Here is a 21,870-nt window from a genome sequence, read left to right on the forward strand (position 1 = left end):
CCGGTCCGGAATTGTTTAACCCGCAAATCGAAAGTGGATGTGAAAGCGCACAAGGGTTTAATAAAAATTTATCTAATTTGGTTCTACACCGATCACGTATCGTATATGGTTTTAGAGTGTTGTTATGATGCTGGAAATTGGGGGTGAAGTTTTTCAGGAGGTTAATTAATTGCAAAGCGTTACAGCATCCGATTACTATAAGTACAGTAAAAAGAGATCATCTGGATCAAAATAAATTAATAGAAATATCTTTCATCATTTATTCCAATGAGAATATCGATGATATCTTGGAGACTTTCGAATAAATATATTATTTTCAAAGATGGACACCAGGGTTGTTAAAATATCAAAATATCAGCTCTCAGCAACTACAATTATCTCGCCTGAACATTCATGCCACAAATACAACTGCTCTTCTCTCCTTTATTGAAACTCTCAGCGCCGAACACGTTTTCGTGTTTACACACTCGCTATTGACATTTTCCTATTCTCTCTCATTCCCGCTTCCACGATCATCCTACCGCAACAGCACCCAGAACTGGGCATCGGCATACGAGAGGATAGAGAGCACGATTCGGTAGTAAAATGGTACTGTGTGCGGACGGAGAGGATAAATCCCGAAATTACCGAGAGTACTTTACTCATGGTTCATTTTCCAAAAAAGTTCATCTATCAAAAAAAAAAAAGTACCGGTACCAAGACTCAAACCCAAGACCTTCGGTATATTGAACCGTGCCTTTGCCGTATGGGCCACCATGGTTCGTTGACTAAGTGGCGGTCGTTTGTCCATATAAGCCACTCATAGGATGAACTGTTCCAATGAACGAATGAACACGCGAGAGGACTATACTCTCGCAATATAGCACTTTCCTCACGTTTCTTTTCGTGAGGACTATCCCCTCGTTCTTTAACTTTGGGTGAGCGTTTAACCACAAAAGCCGCCACAAAACAAATTTCGCAAATGCAGTTTAACGGGACGTCATGCTTAGTCGGCTTCTAATCGTGAGAGTCGAGGAAAAGCTATAGTGATGATCGCTATACTCTCGGATATTTTTGGTGCAGAGATTATCAATTGATGGCTTTTTTATCACTCATTTGCAACACTGATGGACACTATTTTTAAAAGTTACAAAGACAATTTTGTTTGATAGTTTATTTTTTCTTTCAAGAGTGTATTTCTCGAGTTTTTTTTAAAGGTCCAATAAACAGAATTTTCAGTTTTTGCTTTTGGGTGTTTTTAAATACCCCTGACTCAAGGCGGTTTCAAAAACACCCAAAAAGCAAAAACTGGAAATTTGGTTTGTTGGACCTTTTTAAAAATAAACTCCAGTTTTGTTTTTTGGTTAGTACTAATCACAATCTACAATTACGAAGACACCTTCTCGAGATGTATGTATGTATGTATGTATGATCCCCATACCCGCAGGCAACTTGGTCCTGGAACACATGTGAGCGCTAGGTGAACAATTCGATCATCTTTTACTCCGTAATCTGTACACCCACGTGCATAAGTTTTTTTGCACGAATTTTAGTGCTACAAATACCGGCGCGAAGAATAAAAAGAAACCCCTTTCCCCTCCCCAAGCGCCGGAAATTTGTAGCGGGTGTAGGGACACTTTGTATAGACGCCCTTGCTCCCATCACGTCACTGAGGGTATGGAGCGACGAGAAATTAATAAGCATGCCCCCCTAGTCGAACCTTCATTAGAGAAGCAGGCAATCCACAACTCACAGCGAACGACCAAGGGAACACCCTACCGCGTATATAGTAAATTGGCGTGGTTGGTCTTTAATGAGTTTTAAATATGTTAGAATATATGAAGAGTTGCCTGTATTAAAATGGAAAGCTCTCATCAAATGAATTAATCTTCATGTTTTGTTGAATATCGAATCTTGTTAAAACTTAGTGCACCGAAAAAACTTCTGCAAACTTGTTTTCTTGAGTTGCTAAAATGGATAGGAAACAGCATCAAAAACAACAAAAAAATAATTACAAATGAAGCAGGAAGAAATAGTTTAGCACATACTAGAGAATGAACATTTTGAGGAAATCAACATTTGGTACAAAAAAAATTTAAAATATGACAGCATACTTAATTCCTTGATTGAATATACTGAAATACTCAAGTATCAACATCAAAAATTAATAAAATAATAAGATACAAATAGGATATAACAATTTATGCAAAATGATGATTTTTTAGTCGTTTATTAGTACAAAGATGGATAGGAAAAGTAAGTATTTACAAAAGGAATCGCAAATTTTTTTAAAGTTCAGAAACTTTGAACAGAAATTTTTGAAAAGCCATAAAAATCATCAAACATAAAACACGTTTACAATACCTCAATTTATTCTTAAATATATGATTAATTCATAAAGCAGCATACAGTTTCTGAATTAATTACTCGGTGCAGTTTTCTTTAATATTTATTTTTAATATTTAAAAACAAATATAAATATAAACCAAATCGAAGTAATCATGGTTTTCTCTACTTTCACTTATATTCTCAAATCTATATTAATTGTGTAAACGTCATTTTTCAATTTAGAAAAAAAAATTAATTAAAAAAAGGCATATTTTTTTGTAATAAGGTGTAACTTGAACTTGATCATTATTCATTTTAATCAACAATAATAAAAAAAACAGAACAAATTTTAAATTTAAGAATTATTTTCGTTTGAATTTAGTTTAATTTTCATTCATTAATATCAATTCAATTCACTTAAGGATCATTTATTTTTTTTCCAATTAAAATTAAAGCACTATGTTTTTAAGCAAAATAAAATGACATCAGAAAAGGTACAAACTCACCGGGAAGGTTCAACACATGCAATTAAATAAATACTTTAAATACTTTTTATACTTTAAATACATTTAATACTTTTAATACTTAAAATAATTCAAATAATTTTAATACTTTAAATACTTTACTTACTTTAAATGCTTTGAAATAGTTTAAATACTTTCAATAATTTTAAATTGCATTGCAGTGATGAAGTGTCTTTAATAAAACTAATAGTAATTTAAAGACTTTTAATAATTTAAACATATTAAATACTTTCAATACTTAGAAAACTTTAAATACTATGAAAACTTTGAATACGTTAAATACGTTGAATACTATGAATACATTAAAAGCATCATTTACTTTGAGTACTGTGATTAATGATTTGAATACTTTGATTCTTTGAATGCTTTAAATACTTTCTACACTTCGAATACTTAAAATATTTCAAGTTCTTGAGATAATTTTAAAACTTTACATGCTTTTAATAAGTTTATAATCATTTACTTTAAAAACTTCAAATACTTTAAATACGTAAAATTCTTTGAATACTCAAAATATTCTTTTTACTTTTAATATTTTCAATACTAATAAATATATAATGGTGGTGATTGGTTTTATTTTAAATTTGAATTAGGCCTTTTTGATTTGATTTATGAATATTTTTACTCTGAATAAAAATTGTTTTGTTGTATTAGGTGTCGTAACAGAATATAAATATTTTTCATTATACGATTTTGTTAACGATAGTTTGTCGTCTTTTTTTAATTTTTTTTTAAACATTAAATTAGAAAAAACAAATTCAAATCAAAACAAATTCATAATTTTATATTTAAAATATACATCATTTGAAAATTTTTGTACAGTACAGAATTTTTAAGTACTTTAATTGAACTTAAATCAATTGAATTGAACTTAAATCAATCAATGAATTTTTAAAAAAAGTAAAGTATGTCATGGAAATCAGAACTTTGACAAAATAATTTAAAATGTCGTTGACTCGACAAATATGACAAATATAAAAGTGTTTGAATAAGAGAAAAGGAACTTCCTCACCGGCATTCTGCTATGCATCCGCAAACTAATTCCGTTCCAGTCGATCCATCTAACAGCTTCCGACTGCGCCGGGGTTTCCAACAACATCGCCATCGGACTCTTTACAGAACCAACAGCCATCTTCTAAGTCTCGTTGTTCCAACGGGCGCTCCGTAAAACATCCGGAATTTTCTTTTCCTCTACACTCTTAAAAATCAGTTGAATTTTTCTCCGCAAGAGTTTCTGTCTTTTGCAAACACTCATTTTTCCTCCTCTTCTTCGGAGAATCAACGGTACCCAGATGACCACGGAACGGAACTTAACCGACGACTTTGAATAATAAATCTTTTTTTCAATTTTCACTGAAAAATCTTTTTTTTTTTGCGAAAATGACGCGAGCGAAAATTTAACGACCTTCTTGTTGCGCGACCTACTTCGATCCTTCACGAAGACACCTTCTCGAGATGCGGATTTTTGAAAAAAAAAATCACAAATGGAAACTTCAGATTCGACGTAAACGGCTGAATCACACGTCAAAACATGTTTTTGCGTATAATTCAAATTGCATTTAAATTCAAATAATTAATGACGTGCAAAAGTGTTACATCACAAATGATGTAACATTCGGAAATATTTGTTTGTGTGTAGCACTTTTCTATGGACAGTCTCGAAATGTGTAGGAAGACTTGTATTAAGAAAAATAAGCATATGAAATTTTTTTTTAGCCAAATCGGTTAAGGTTAAGGTGTCACTTTTTATCATTGAAATTGATATGGGGGAAAATGCAAAAATGTATTTTTCTGCTAGATGGCGCGGGTCTCGCCCAAAATTGTACAAGTGTGAGATTCTTGAAGGAAATTTAATTTCCTGCAACTTTGTCGAAAGGTGCAAAATTATCCGAGTCGACAAATTTTGAGGACCAAAAAATTGTAACAACAGGTTTCATGTAAAAAAGAATGATTAATTTTACCCCAGAAAATGATGAATTTTCATCAGTTTTTGAAGAATATTCATCAGGTTCACATTTTTACTCATTTTTTATGTAATATTACTCAAAAAAGAGCAAATATTCAACCTACCAAATTTTCAACATTCCAAAATTCAACTTTCGCTTAAATAAATGTTGATGGGGACACTACACACAAAAAAATATTTCCGAATGTTACATCATTTATGATCTATTCAACCGTTTGCGTCGAATCTCAAGTTTACATCAACTGAGTTTACATGTGATTAATTTTTTCCGTGACGAGTAAATTCACATATTTTTTTCTGTGTATAACTCAGGGGTGACCAAAGTATGGCCAGCGGGCCAAACGTGGCCCGCGAGGTTATTTGTTGTGGCCCGCGGACCCATTTTGAATGATCATGTGAAGTGCCCCGTTCACCACTTGTGAAGTGATTTTATACTTTTTTGATATTCAGGTTTATTTTAAACTTTTTTATGCTCACCTTTTTATGTTTTGCTAATAAAAAACTTATGATTTATTAATATGTCGATCCCCATTTTACTACACAAATATTTTGATACAAAAATCTTAAAAATTAAAAAAAAATTATCCGTTTCTATGTTAGTGAAACTAGTAAATATCGCCAAACTTTCATCAAACAATTTTAGAAAAAAAATATAAAACGTTCAAACTAGACTTAGGTAGAAATGTAATAATTACAAAAATATAAGTATTTCATATTCCAATTTAAAAGTCATAATGACCCTTTTTATGAACTGACCCTCAAACTTACTTTACACTTCGAAACCCTTCCTTGGAATTCGAACTGATTATCCTTATTATTTTCTACAGCCAGTTGGCTAACGAATCTGATTTACTACCATCTGATGAAGGCAGACAAAATGTAAGAAATAAGACAAAAATAGACCAAATAAGACTGTCACAAATATTTTACAAACTTTTGTCGACTAACTCTCGTCTCCCCCCATTATTAAAAGTTGGCTCGAGTAATTTGAGGCTAATTTTTTTTTTTCAAGAAACTTCAAAATATTAGTGCAATTTAATGTACAATCAGCTGAAATTAGTTAAAAATGCATTCCTCTGCGTTTAGAATCATGTTGAGCATTTTGGGAATTTAAATCAATTTTTGATGAACTATAAGTGTTTTTTTTTTTGCTCAAATCTTGTTTTCGTCGAGTCTTACATTAAAAAAAACTAAAACAGCTTATATAATTTGAAAAGTTTAAATTCTGGTTCTCAACGATTATTTTCGAAGAGTGATGAAAAAATCTAATTTTGCACCGAGTTCCATACTAGTAGTTTATGCAACAAGTTGCAAAAGGAGGATTTTTTCAGCACGAGTCGTACATTTATCCAACGAGGTTCACCGAGTTGGATAAATACGAAGAAAGCTGAAAAAATCAAGTTTTGCAACGAGTTCCATACAACATTTTTTGCAATTCCAAAAACACACACTGAGTGAAATTTTATGTCAAATTTTCATGTATTTTGTCAATAAATCTTTTAAATCAAAAAAATGTTGAAAAGTGTTACTTTTCGAAACAAGTGCTGAAAAGTTCAGCTTTTCAGCACCCATTTGAGTGCTGAAAAGTAGAACTTTTCAGCATTTATTTTGAAAAGTGTTGCTATTCGATTCTGTTATTTTTGGTACAGAAAAGTAGGCTATTTCGTCGTTCAAGAATGACAGAAAAAGTAAATAGTTTCACGACGGAATTGCAAAAAACATTTTTTGCAATTCCGAAAATGCATTTTTTAAGTAACCCATTTTGTAAATTTGGCCCGCAACCTCATTTGAACTTCAAATTTGGCCCTGCTTCAGAAAACTTTGAGCACCCCTGCTATAAATGGTTAGGCGCTTATACTTACATCAAACCCTACGCAATGTACCACCTCCGGAACGAGCTCAAATGCGTAACCGGAACAGGTGCGAATGCCTGGCACGAACACTCAAAGCGTGTTCTAGCGTGTTGCTCGTACTGACTCAGAGCAAGGGTGAGATGTAGGTGTAAGGGCAGTGCCTGTTCGTCGGGAACCTAGTGCATAAGATCGGTCAAGGCCCGTTCTTACACTGAAAATTGCGAATTGCGAATTCAGAGTATGCTTTTTTATACACGTTATCTCATTTGTACCATATTACATGCTTTTGCTCACAAAGGTGATACTTTCAATCGTGCTGCGATGATTATTTCGACTTTAACAGCCCAGAGAATCGATTGTAATATAATTTGTCCCATGCATGACATACACTCCACACAATTTCTATCATTGCATTTTCCCCCTAAATTGATCAACAAAGTCTCACGAGCCCGCATCTGAAACATCAATCAAATAAGGGTCTACACGAGAGGAGTGGGGAAAAAACTCCCACCCAAAAGCCAACCGCCATGTGGTGGTCTGATGGGGAGATATTTTGTCCTCGTTGGTTGGTTGGTTGGTTGGTTTGTGCGGCTCTTTGGTGTGGTATCACTTGGAGAGATAAAAATTTTCATAAACTCTTCATCGTCATGCTGCTGCTCCACCATGCCAATGACCTATTTATTTCTCCTGCTGCGTGTTGTACATAGGTCTTGCCTGGCTTACGCTTATCTCTCCTCCCTGTAGGGTGGGCTAGGTTTCAGGACTGCGAATATCCTGAGCAACATCTTTATGTGAAAATGAAGATTTATAAGATTTGGTCGGGCAACATTCCAGGTTAAATGAACCAATTTGCGTAGAGCAGCAGCAGCAGTAGTCCTTTGAACTAGATTAGATCTCCTAACGCACATACTTCAACGGTTTCATGTTACTAAATCAACTTCTTCTGCTTCTTTCTCCTTTTCCAGGTCATCGTGTCCCCCGTGCTGGCCGGCCTAGCGGTGGCCATTGGCGTGCCCATACTGCTGTTTTACGTGTACGGAGTGGTTCCGGTGTCGCTGTGTCGGGCCGGCTGCGGCGAAGGTACTCGGTTCGAGTTTGACGAAGAGGAGGACAACGGCTCGCGGAACCATGGTTTGTACCACAAACCGACGACAAAGGTTAGGAAAATTGCGGTCCTAAGTAACTTTATATCTTACAGACGCCACCAGTGTCGACGCCGTGTCACGGATCGGAGCGACCAGCATCGGCGAGGTCAGCCTGAGTGTGGCCAGCGGAAGTCACCTGGGCGTGAGCAGTCAGCACTCCAACTTTGGCGTCGTCACGAACCCGTCGACGCGGGAATCGACGACGGCGCTGGCCGGTAGCATCACCGGGTAGGCAGGACCCATCCTAAGCCTAAACATTCTTCTAACTTATGCAATTTCCTTCCATCTAGACACCGGCTGGAAGTGCAAGCGGACATTAGCACGTCGGAAACGGCCTCCGCCGTGACGTGCGTCAGTGAAAAGTCCGGCAACACGTTGAACGATACGGCCTCGACAAAGGCGCTGGCCGGTTCCATCCTGAGCTACCGGGCCTACCAGATGGCGTCGGATTCGGCGTGCTTTAGTGCGTCCGAGGACGGCGGTTCGTCGGAGCGGGTTCGCTTTGACAGTAACGTTTGCTACGTGATCGATGGTGGCGGGGTGGCCAGTTCGATGGCGGCGACGGCGACGGGAGCTGGTAAAGAGGGGGGACCGTCCACGGCGACCGGTGGCAAGAAGGATACCTGTGATATCTGGTACACGGTTCCGTTGGATCAGGTGAGCCAATATTGTATGTACATCTGGGTCAATCTCTGTCAATTCGCATGAAATCTGGGACAAAAATCAAGTTTGAAATACAATTAAAAAAGGAGAAAGCAAAGATAACATTCAAGAATTGCTTGGATTTTTTTGGTTTGCTTTTTTGCTTTAAAAAAGTAAACATTTCTAATGGTTCTAATGGATTGTACTTCTAGTACAGACAATCAAAAAACTTATTTCTTGTAAAAAAATATTCAAAAACTAGTTTACAGCCAATTGTTCAAGTCTTATCTATGGAAATATTTTTTTTTGTTAACAATTGTCTACGAAATTGGCAGGTATAGTTCTTTTTATTTTTTATATTTTTTTAAATTAAAACTTTGTGGGGGCCTTTCCTATGACCAAAGCCATTTTGTGTCATTAGTCAACCCATACAAGTCTCGATACAATTTTAGCTTCCGTTTATACAAAAATTGTATGTAAATAATAAAAAATCGATATTTTTCGAAAACATAATCTGGTCAATTAGGTGTCTTGAACAAAGTTACATTTATCCATTACGACTGTTCAGAATAAAACAAGACCAAGTAGGGAACGTTCCTTTATTACGTAACGAAAAAAAATCAGATTTTTAGACCCCCTCCCCCCCCCCCTCCCTCGTAACAAAATTTCCATACAAATTTTTTTTTCCAATACCGCAATTACGTAACAAAAGAACGATCCCATAAATGCCGATTTTTAAGTAAACTTTTTTCACAAAAAAAAACATTTTTCAAAATCTAAAATAATAATAAATAATTTTATAAGTTTTAGGAGACAAAAACCTACAACTTTTCAAGCAATAGAGAAATACGGTCAAAATTTTTGCCGCCAAGTTATGAATTTTTGATAAAGTTGCCTTTAAAAACTTTACAAATGTTTCATTTTTTTACGTTGAACCGTTAGTTTTTTTATAGCATTGACAGAATTACCAATAAAAAAAGTAAAAGCATATGGGTCATTCCAGGTCAACTGAGTATTACTTTTGGACTCGACCTTCACCGATTTGGACCAAACTTGGAGGGAACGTTCATCTATTGATAGTTAACAGAAATCCAAACTTTAGTGCTGATTGGACCATCTCTCTATTTTTGGCACCGCCCTCTTTTTTGACGGTTTCTAAAAAAAACTTTTGATTCTTTTAATCATAACTTTGCAACTCTTGAGCAAAAAACTTTTTACAGGTTGCATTTTATAGAAAATTGTCCAAGGAACTCGATAAAAATAAAATTTCAAGTATTAAAAATCAGTTTTGACCAATTCCTTATATTTTTATTGGTTTTATTTAACCACCATCGTATTACCCGTACAATTTTACATAAAAATCAATGTAGACCTCAAACTAAAATGAACTTTTGGAAAGATACATCGACTTTACTGAAAAAAGTTTGATTTTACGCAGCACTCGGAAGTACATGGTGTACTTTTCAACAAAAAGGGATGAATCCCGCATGGTTCGGTTTTTATATGTGAAAAACTTGTTTCGGATTCGAAGAGTGCAGCGCAAAATCAAACTTTTTTTTTAGTAAAATCGCTATATCTCGCCAATAGTTCATTTTAGTTTGAGGTCTACATTGATTTTTATGTAAAATTGTACGGGTAATACGATGGTGGTTAAATAAAACCAATAAAAATATAAGGAATTGGTCAAAACTGATTTTTATTACTTAAAACCAGTAGCGTGCCCAGCTCCTCGCGAAAGATGGGGCAATTATATGGACGTTTAGAAAATTTTGTCGTTTATGGACGCTCCCTGACTAAAATTAAAACAAATTTCTGAGGATGGTGGGGCAGTTGCCCCATGTTGCCCCACCCTGTGCACGCTAGTGCTTAAAACGTTAAAATATAATACTAGTGGGCATTTAAGGTTAACATTTTATTTTTATCAAATTCTTTGGACAATTTTCTATAAAATGCAACCTGTGGAAAGTCTTTTGCTTAAGTATTTGCAAAGTTATGATTAAAAGAAAAAAAAGTTTTGTAGAAAATCGTCAAAAAAGAGGGCGGTGCCAAAAATAGAGGGATGGTCCAACCATCACCAAACTTGGGATTTCTGTTAACTAGTTTGGTCTAAATCGGTGAAGGTCGAGTCCAAAAGTGTACTCTGTTGACCTGGAATGACCCATATGTGTTAAAGAGTGTAACAAAAATGACTTTTTGGCGGGCATTCAGTTGCTGGTTCCGGTGGGCGCACTGAGCCCAAATCCCAAATATGAGCTTGATTGAACGTAACAAGAGCTGACGCTCCACACTTCAATTTTAAATGGGATTTGACCAGTTAAAATACATTTTTTAAATAAAATGGCACCTCGCGACGCCAAAGACGCCATTTCAATTTGCTGGGCCAATTTTTCAAAAAAAAAATCTTAACTTTGAAGGACTGTACCGAGCTCTAGGATGCTCATAACTTAAATGTTACATACATTACTTGTTCGGTAACTGGGCGTTGTTTAACTGGGCAGCTTTTTAACTGGGCGCTCGATAACTGGGCTGTTGCCAAGTTAAAAAGGAGACAAACGTCAAAAAATCAAAACAAACCGAAATAACCGAGGGGTTAATGGATGCGAAAATCATGTTCAACAAATAAAAAAAAACTTTTTTCAAACTATTATTTAATTTCAAGTCACAAAAACAGCATTATAAAAAGTTATCATTGTAAATAAATTTGAGTCACTTGTATTTTATACACTCGAACCCCGATGGTTTGACAACAACTGTTGTCAAACGAACGGGGTCACTTTTTAGTTTGACACCTTTTTTACACGGAGTTCACACACACTACCATATGTTTGTTTTGATAGAGTGCGTGAGTGCCGTGTAAAAAGTGACAGTTCGTCACTTTTTGGTTTGACGTTGACCAACCAACGGGGTACAAACTAAAAAAGTGTCAAACGAAAAAGTGACCAACCACCGGGGGTTGAGTGTATTTCATCAGGAAAATATTATGCATCAGCGGTCCCCTCGTAATTTTTTTGTTCAGCCCAGTTAGCGAGCAGCATTCGGTGACTGGGCTACGTTCTCAGCTCAGTTGCCTTGTTGAGATTTAAAAAAAAAGTGTCCACGTGGTTTATGGATGGCCCCATTGTCTTTTGCAAGCAGAACATAACCAAACTTTTCGGCACCCTCAAAAAACGTCAAATCTAGCAAAACAATGCCAAAGGGACGTTGTGGGTTTATAAACAAAGAGTGTATCCCTTTCATGCCAGATGTAAACATTCTCTAGCGTGAGCAGGACACACTCTTTGTTTACAAAACCACAACGGCCCTTTGGCATTGTTTGGCTTGAAATTCTGTCAAACCAACACAAATTGCTGCCGGATCTTATTCCGGATATCTACGGGAAAAGATTTGGCCAAAATTTTGTATGGTTTGACGTTTGCGAGTGGTGCCAAAAAAAAGTAAACAAATCACTTCGTGCATCAGCCAATAGACGAACCAATGATGCAAAACGGTTTATTTTTAGTGATAGACAACGATGAAAATGCTTTTTTTGTGATAAAAAAAATATTTTAAAATCTGTTTTCATAAACAATAACCTACATCTTTGCCGAATACAACGAACTAACCATCATTTGTAAAAAAAAAAACAATGTGTTGTTGAAATGAATGAAATGTTGGAATGCAACAAAATAAAATTTCCTTTCTTCCCAGGACACGGCCGCCGACAAGGCCAGCCTCGGCAGTGGTCGCTCGTTCCGCAGCTCGGAACGCTCCTTCCGGGACGACTTCGACTCGACCAGTCTGTCCTCGGCGCACACCAACACCGGCACCGCCACCACCACCAGCAACAGCCATCACAGCCACGTCGCCATCGCGGCGGCCACCAATCCGGCAGTCGCCGCCGCAGCTGCGACAACATCCGGATCTTCCAAACATCAACGCATGAACGCATTTGGCACACGCATTCCAAAGTTGGGCTCGGGGCCGCACCAGCACCGGACCCTGTCGATGGACAGCACCACGGGCTCGTACAACATCCCGGAAAACGTGAGTCTGGAGCAGGAAGAGCAGGAGGAGCAAGAACAGCAACAGCAGCAGCAGCAGCAACAACAGTCTTCCCCGGCGCTGTCAAAAGTAGTGGGAGTGGCCGCAGGGGAGGAGAAGGACAAAGTGGACAACGTTGCTGCGCCGATTGTGGAGCCCAAGTCGAGGAGGACGCACATTCTGAGGAATCTGTTCTTTGCCCAGTCGGGATCGCCGGGGAATGATGGACACCAGCAGCAGCAGGGAGACTCTTCCAAAACGTAGGGGAAAAAGAGGGGTTCAGTAAGGGAAGGGAAGGGGAATGATTCAAACTAGGATTGCAGCGTGGTTGGCTTTGATGTTGGTGGTATTAAAAAAATATATATTCAAAAATATCAGTACTTGCATACTGAATTTTTTTTTGTTTTGTCAAAATTATGAAAGCTTTTTTTGGGAACAAAACAGAAAAGTAAATTCAGAATCTAAAAGTGTTACACTGCCGTTCTACGCATAATTCTCCCACCAAGTATTATGTTCCACGGAATCGTTAGTTTTACGAAGCTACAACTAAGAGTGATTAATTGATAACAGGGGCAATTTGGGACATCAAAGGCGAACAGGAACCCCGGGGCAATTATGCGTAGAAACACAGAAATCGGTAAAAAAAAATTCAAACACGTTTTTCGCCGTTGCACTTTTTTAAACATGGTACAATCGGTACAATTACAATCCAGACTCGGTTATCCGAAGTAAAAATTTCACTTCGGATAATCGAAACTTCGTTCATTCGAACCACGAAAAATATTATTTTTTTCGTTTTCTAACTTTAATTGTCGAGTTTAATTAGACCCCTAAATTACGCTAAAATTATTTATAATTTCTAAATCCAACATGGCGGCCAATATGGCGGTGCCGAAATATTGAAAAATGCATTTTACTCTTTAATGGGCAATATACTTTTTAAATCTGACTAAAATCGGGTCGCAGAACTCGAATTTGATGTTAAAGCCATGAAAAACAAAACAAAAAAAAATCCGTGATTCGACTATCCGAGTCCCATACAAACCTTCGGATAATCGAGACGGGACTGTATGCGTAGAACGGCAGTACAGCTCGGACTACGAAAAAATACACAATTAAATTTAAATAAAAAATGTATGAAAAAATCCTACTTTGATAATTTTGTACTCTTAAAAAATTCTAAGAAAAACTCCCAAATAATTTGGCAGCAGGCTTATTTTCGATTTTCTGAAATTTAAAATTTTCTTATTTTGCTTTTTGTTTGTTATGATTCCTTTTTAAATTCGAATTTCAAATATTTTAATTTTTTAACTGTCACAAATTTAAAATAATAAAACATAGTTTTAATTTTTAATTAAGAGATTAATACTTTTTAACAATTTTGTTAGACACATTCCGGCGTTTCAACGTCACGAATGTTTCACTTTTTTCGAAATATGTAACGTATGATATCAAAACCCTGTCCCAAACTTTAATATTATAACAGATTCGGATTGGAAATTGAGCTTTCTACAGGTAGTGACTATGGAAAACTAATTTTAAGTCAAATTTTTCATTTGGCACATCGATTACTCCGTGACATTCGCGAAATTTCGACCCTTTTTAATTTCATACAAATTAATAAGTCAGGTTTTAGTTATTATAAACATTTCTAATTGTTCATCCAGCACCAGCTGTATTTTAAATTTTAACGTAAATTTTTATGATTTTTTTTTCATATTTTTAAATTAGTAATTTTTCAAACTGTTTTAGTTTTTGAATGTTTAAATATTTTTTTTGTTTTCTGAATTTTCATTTTTTTTTTAAATACAGCTAAGTTTTAGTAGTTTTCAAAATTTTAAAATTTTCTTGTAAAACATTTGAATTTTTGCTATTTTTTATTTAAGAAAACGGTTAAATTTTGATTTTTCAGGTTTTTAAATTTTTAATTTTAATTTTAGATTTGGAATTTAGGATGTTTTAAATTGTTAATGTTTTTATTCTAACATTCAAATTTTCTCATCAATATTTTTTTTCGTGTTTGGAATAAACCAATTTTAAATTTTAATATTTTTTTTTCTTTCAGTGCCTATGATTATGATTTAAATTAGGGGAAATATACCCATTTTAAGCCTAAAAAGTGGTCGTGTTTGAATGATGCTGGATAATCTGGAGTGTTCCTTGATATTTACTAAAACCAAGTACACCATCAAGTAGAGCAACTTTTTGTGAACATTTTTGTTTGTTTTCACTTTTTTTTAAGTAATGCTATTCCTTTTACAAGCATTTAAAAAAAATATTTCCAAAGTGCATTCTAATCAGTCGAATGCATTCGGCCACGCCCATTTTCCTATTTTCAGCTTAGTTTTTTTTTTTCTTCCAGCGCTCTTTTGGATCTGCTTAGTGCTGCCAAATGGATGAAATTTTAAGCGAACACTCACGAAAAGTAGCATTTATAGAGAAAATTTCCTGGCATCACTGGCTCACTCCAACAGGCGCATGCACCAGCATGTTGGTGGTGTTGGTGGCCACCCTTTGTTCTTTATTTGCCTTCGCTCCTCGCTCGGTTTTCTTCAGCTTTCGATTGGAATGGGTAGTTAAAATTGAAACGGTAAAAGACTTGGCGCGTTTGTTTTTTAGATGGCGCTTGCTAATTATTTAAATGTTTCGGGATTATTTTTCAAGTGAGTGACTAAAGAATGTGCAAAAGAACATGTTGCCGGTAGTTGGAAGCAATTTTATATCTTAAGCGCTTTGAAATCGTTAGCGCAAGTGAAAAGATATTGATGGCGACTTTCGTTAAGCAGTCAACCTCTCATCTTGCGTGTGGTTGTGTGTGCCACCAAAATGATGAGACATGGTCTCGCAAAATTGAAATTATAATCAAAAGGGCATTATATTTGATTTTTTTTTTTTTTGCCGGTAAATGGCATAAATTTGCTTGCTTACTCGAGGCGGTGTCGTTGCTGGTAAGTTTATATCCTAAATAGAATATTTTGAGTTTTAATCGAGCATCAAACTCTTCATATGACGAAGATAGGTGTTTGATTAGAAAGGCTTTATTTCCCCTATGTATATTATTTGTTAAATTTATTATTTTGTTTTGATTTTGAATTGCAAATTATTTGAACCTATAAACTTTACAATTTTCATATTTTTATATTCTATGTTTTGAGTTTTGTAAATTTTAATAAATTATAATTAGAATAAGTTTTAATTTTCAGATTTTTACATTTTTGAATTTTCTATTTACAAATCTTCAAACTTAGAACTATTCAAATTTTCAGTGTTTAATTTTGAATTTGGTTTTCCCTTTTTTTATTTTTAAATTTTAATAAAAGTCTGAATTTTGGATTTCCTGAAATTTTAAATTTTGTAATTTTCAAATTGTGAATCTGGATTTTTTTTAATTTTGGCATTTGCAAATTCGAGTTTTTTTGTCAAACCTAAACATTTTAAAATTCTATTTTTTTTATTTTCAAATTGTCAAATTCCCAAATTTTTGAAATGCCTGAAATGTTGATTTTTTAATTTAATTTAAATTGTAAACATATGTTACTAACTCAGATTGATATAAAAAGCAAAAGATTGATAAAAGAAGATACCATTTTGTTTACTTTTGTCTTACGTTTAAGTAAAATTTTTATTCAGAAAGCGTACTGATAGTCATTTGAAGGGTATTTTTTCCATCATTATTTTGTAATAAATTAAGGTTTTCGTATTTTTATCTGAGAGATTTTTTTTCTATTTTTTCATTTTTAAGTATTCTAAAGCATTCAATTCATGAAAAATTAGTTTTGCAAAATGTTGCTAAATTTTAAAAGCTATTGCTAAGAACCACCAACATCAAATCCCTTGCGCTTGCCAGCTAGACTGGGGCAGCTAATCGGCCTCAACCCTCTCACTCTCTCCCTCGCGAGGGTTGAGCCGAATTAACGCGCGCACTCTCTTTATAGGGCAGCCTAGGCGTGAGGTGACGTGCGCGGCGAAATCTTCTATTTTCTTTTTTTGCGGAATTCGCGCGAAACAAACCAAACATCCGAAAGTAGTTGGAAATTACTTACCACAAAAGAACAGCAGAACTTGTATTTAAAAAAAGCAGCTATATTTGCAACGGTGTACATTTAAAAGAGAGAAGCGAAACACTGAGACAAAACCACACAATGAATTTACGGTAGCGAGTGTTTTATTCCCTTGGCAAGCAAAAGACTGCTCTGATAGAGAAAGCGGAAAAGGAGAAGAAGAGGAAGAAGAAACAAATGTGTTATTTTTACTAGCTAGAATTCACACTCTGTAGAGAAAGGAGCATGAACTTATTTAGTGATTGAATTTGTAATCATTGACGTAACTTGAGACATTTATACGATTTAGCCAAAAACAAATCGACATTGCTTCAACATTCTTCTAAACAGAATTCGAAGGTTAAGTAACTCGATGTACAACCACAAAATAAAACAAAACACGTGAAACGAAAAGGAGTGTAAATCCATGCATAATGCATTTTATGTATTTACACAGCAGAATGAACGTAAACACACAAATAGGAACGAAACCCCCCTCCACTCTATATCCCGATCGGAGCATGATGTAAGGAACAAAGAAAAAGAAAATAGCAAAAGAATGCTTCCGCGAAGAGATTCGAGAGACCGAATTAGCTTAATATTGTTAGACGTAATTTAGCCACCCGGTAAATGTTTGGAAACAAAGCAAAAATCCCAGAAGAAATTATCGCATTAGTGAAAACCCTAAAAAAATCACACAAATAAACAAACAAACATATTAGGTTGGTAATGAAACAGATAGGAAGGAAAATGAAGTGAGTTCGTAGATTTTTTGTATTTTATTTTTAACTTAATTAGTGTTCCAGCGCGAAAGAAGACGGAACAGTTAAATGGGAGGCCTCCGAAGCGTTGGAGTTAAATAAATGATCCAATACAGAAGTAATCTCTTGGAAAATGAAAAAAACCTTCTAAGGTCGTCCTGCTTATTCATTGATGACAGTTCCCAAACAGTTTTGCTTAAATAAAATATCACCAAACAGAAAGAACAGGCGATCCACATGTGGGGTTCTGCGTTGCCAGTAGTTTGACAGTGGCGTTTTTTTGCGCGGTGCTTGTTTGTAATATGTTTTAAAGAAAAAAAAAAAAAAAAACAAATAATTTTGATTTGTTTATTTGAATGCAAAAAAAAAAAACAAGTTTTGTAACGAGTTCCATACAACATTTTTTTCAATTCCGAAAAAGACTCTTTGAATGGAATTGTAGGTAAAATGTCCATGTGTTAATCAATCCACTTTACAATTGGAAAATACAATTTAGGCTCGAATGGCGCTCTTTCGGTAATCCGTACTTCGCTTTAATTGATATTTTACTAACAGAACACTTTATAGATAATAGGTAATTGTTAGTTGGTAAAGTGACGGAAAAAGGTGCCACCTATTTTTGTGAATACAAAAAAATCGGATTCGGTGCTAAAGATGTCGAAACACATCTGGTTCATCTCGAGAAAGGATCGACAACGCCGTCTGAGCTGAAAGCAGTTCGGGCAATTTTCAACATCATCGTGACATGGGAACGTTATCGTCCAGTGCACCGTGACGTGACACAGTGTTCGAACTGTTTGCAGTTTGGACATGGTGGAAGGAACTGTTTCATCAAGAGTCGTTGTGCAACCTGCGGAGGTGAGCACAAAACTCAAGCTTGCAACACCATCAACGAGAACATCGACGTCAAATGCTTCAATTGCGGTGGCAACCATTCGACCAAGAATCGAAGCTGTCCAAAACGTGCTGAATCGTCGCAAAACACCACCAGCATTTACGGACGTGGATTTTTCTGCTTCGGCGTCCCCAGGAGCGGAATCTGCTCGAGTTTGTCCAAATCTGCTGCCATTGCAGAGAATACAACACCTCCTGGCTTCAGTCAGCAACCGAGGGAAAACCAACCAGCATCAACGGGTGAAGGCAGTAGTGGCCTGTTTTCACTACAAGAACTTCTGAACATTTTCACCGAGATGACAACAACACTGCGTGGGTGCAAAACTCGCCAGGAACAAGTAAGAACGCTTGGAGGATTTATCTTACAGTTCGCAGTTTACTCGTTCTAATGATTCGCATATTTCATTGATTTTTTTAGGTTTAAGTTGGGACTAGTTGTTAAAATGATTTTTTTTTTCTTTTTTTTTACCTAAATGTATTCCAGGGTTGTTACGGACGGCGCGGATTTCGCGCGGATATGAAATTTGATTAGTAAAATAATTGAGAGAGATAGAATTACTTTCAAGATAAAAAGAAAAGTATTACCAGTAATCAGAGTAATTGTTTTTGAAATTGCGCTTTGATTTCTTAGAAAATGTTACTGAAAAAAAATTTAATTTTCTTCCGAAAATGTTTGTTTGTATTCTTATTAAGAGAATACGTCGAAATAATCTTCATGAAGATATTTTTTTTAATGTATTGTTGAGGATTTCTTAAAGAAATTTATTGCTACACTCAAATCATTTTTGAATACCGTAAAACGGGGTGACTTTGATAGCCGGGGTGACTTTGATAGGTTTGCGATTTTTCCGCAAAATGAAGAGTACAATTAAAATACGTAAGGAATGGGTCAGAAACATACTGACCGTGGTAGAGAAGTGTTCAAAGTACCTCATGAAGAACTTTTCATAAATTTTTGAAAAGTTTATAAAGTTAGTTAACTATAGTTAAGAAAATGTGGATGAAAGTCATTATTTTAAACTTCTCAAAGTGTCATGATTTTCTCAATGAACACGATTTTTAATCGGAAAACGGAATGCATTTTCGGATTCTTTGGACAATTTTCCACTAGGAGAAGGTTAAATAAGTTTGTAAATAATAAATAATATGTGTTTTTGAAACACAATTAAAAAAAATCTCTAAATTTATAGGCAAATTCAGTTGAACAAATTTCATGTAAAATGTGAAAACTTGTGATTCGTGCTTCGAATTCAGTATAAAATGCAATATAAATCGATAATTTTATAAACAAAACTATTTTTAACAAATTTCAGGCGAAATTCCGACTTTGTAACAATTTTACCTAAAATTTATATGTATTTTGTTAAAAAGCTTATAAACTTAGTTAACTTAATATAAACATTGTTTTTTTTTCTTACAAACTATATCAGCTACTTTAGTGATGGTACATTTAACGTACAAATAAGGTTTGAACATCTTAAATATGATTTTAACAAGAAAAACTATGACTATCAAAGTCACCCCGGAATTAAAACCAAGAATTTTTAACGTAACTATTTTCCTAAACACTATTGAAAAAACTTTTTTTCCAAAATAGTGCATGGACTTTGTGTGGCCTACCCCAGTACATGTTTTAAGAATAATAATCTTGAGAAAAACCTTACCTGTTGGAAAATATTCTAAAAACAAATTGAAATCCTATCAAAGTCACCCCGGTTTACGGTATCTGCTCACCGGCTTTAAATATCTTTAATAACTTTTGAGTTTTGAGTAATGTTCTTTTTAACCTTATTTATTGTTTATTTTATAAAGGATTCATTAAAATTTGAATCTTTCGAATCATATTTCAAACTTTTCTCGAAGTTTTATATTAGGATGTAACAAAAATGATAATTGGGGCTTTTTTCAGTGGCCGTACTGTGCTCACAATTATGAGCTTAATTGGCTGTAACTGATGCTGGCTCTTTGCCTTTGAATTTTAGTAAAATCTACACCGAAGAAAGATTTTTTTTTCTAAATTTCAGCATTCTTAGAGAAAAATAAAAGATCAAAACATTCAAAAATAAAAGCAACAATATTCAAAATTCGAAGTTTCAGAAATTAAAAACATTTTTTTTAGATTTTAAAAAATTCTGAAAATTCAAAACAACCAAGAGCATAATAAATTATACATTCTCAAATGCTTGAATTCTTTGATTCTCAAATTTTTAAATTCTGTAATTAGAAGATCCCTAAATTTCAAAATTCTTTAATTCTTAAATTCAGAACCTTTTGAAAAAAGAACTGCAAAATTCTTAAATGATATTATTTTTGTCACCATCATAGATTACAGAAAAACTGATAATATTGGAGTACTTTCGGAGACATATTTTAAATTCGGGAAATTTTGAGAAGAAAATAATACAAATTTTGTGTTTCGATTTTTGTGAGTGGCGAAAATCATCAAGTACGAACTGCATTTTAAATTTCAAATCCCTAGATTTATGAATTTTTCAAGATTTTCAAACTTATAAATTTTATGATATTTTTAATTGTTTTAATTTTAGAATTTAAATTTGATTTGAATTTTTAATATTAAAATTACTAAACGACTTCTATTTATAATTCCTTTTTTTGCCAAAATGATTCAGGGTTGTTACGGAAAAGTCGAGAAAAAATCCGCGCCAGATCCGCGCCAACCCCAAAACCCAATCCGCGCGAAATCCGCGCCATATAAAAATATCGCGACAAACATAGAAGAGAGTAGCATAATGAATGAAATTTTAAACGAAAAAAGAATAATACAGAAGGCATTTGGATCAGTACCGTTGATCAGTTGTGGATTCATATCCCACCTGTACCAAATGGAACCTTTTTTGCCATTTCTGAAGCAATATTAGTTTTTTTTAATATCGTTGCTTTAAAACAAATTCAGGAAGAAAATTAAAACCATAAAATAAATCACCAATTTATAAAATCTAGGGATTTAGTACTTGATAATTCTCGCCAAAACTTTACGTTGGAAAATCGAAACACGAAATTTCTATTATTTTCTTCTCTAAATTTCACTAAACTAAAATATGACTCCGAAAATGGTCCGAACTAAGAAAATGGCAAAAAATAATAATTTAATAATTTAAAAATTAAATAATTAAGTACTTTAATCATTTAATAATTTAATAATTTAATAATTTTATAATTTTATAATTTAATAATTTAATAATTTAATAATTTAATAATTTAATAATTTAATAATTTAATAATTTAATAATTTAATAATATAATTTAATAATTTCATAATTTAATAATTTAATAATATAACAATTTAATAATTTAACAATTTAATAATTTAACAATTTAATAATTTAATAATTTAATAATTCAATAATTTAATTATTGGATAATTTAATAATTTGAAAATTTAATAATTTAAAAATTTAACAATTTCTAGCATAGGAAACCCATGAGGGATAGGTTGTTTTATAATTTTAATCTAGAATTTAACAATCTAATAATTTAAAATTTTTATAACTTGATAACTTTAGAACTTTCTTAAAAAATTAAAAATTAACAAAAAAAATTAATTGTAATATTTTCGTAATTTTTCAATTGAATAATTCGTAATTTTTTACGTTTTTTGAGTCTGTAAGTTTTGACAATTTCAAATTATGAATTCTATTTTTTTTATTATTTGAATATGGAAATTCTGAAATTTCAAATTGTTGAATTCCAGAGTTCT

At 34.0% G+C, this 21,870-nt stretch overlaps 1 protein-coding gene across 1 annotated transcript in view; it reads left to right on the forward strand.

Moving 5' to 3' along the window:
* Positions 1–17,401, forward strand: part of LOC6039352 (E3 ubiquitin-protein ligase RNF19B) — a 119,377-nt gene extending 101,976 nt beyond the window's left edge. Inside the window, 5 exon segments of the mRNA XM_038248914.1 lie at positions 7,616–7,781; positions 7,849–8,023; positions 8,086–8,452; positions 12,125–12,717; positions 16,393–17,401. Coding sequence (XP_038104842.1) covers positions 7,616–7,781; positions 7,849–8,023; positions 8,086–8,452; positions 12,125–12,717; positions 16,393–16,402 — 1,311 coding nt within the window. The 3' untranslated portion in view covers positions 16,403–17,401.
* Positions 17,402–21,870: the final 4,469 nt, after the last annotated feature.

This window comes from Culex quinquefasciatus, chromosome 1 (assembly GCF_015732765.1).
Source record: "Culex quinquefasciatus strain JHB chromosome 1, VPISU_Cqui_1.0_pri_paternal, whole genome shotgun sequence".
Taxonomy (NCBI): Eukaryota; Metazoa; Arthropoda; class Insecta; order Diptera; family Culicidae; genus Culex; species Culex quinquefasciatus.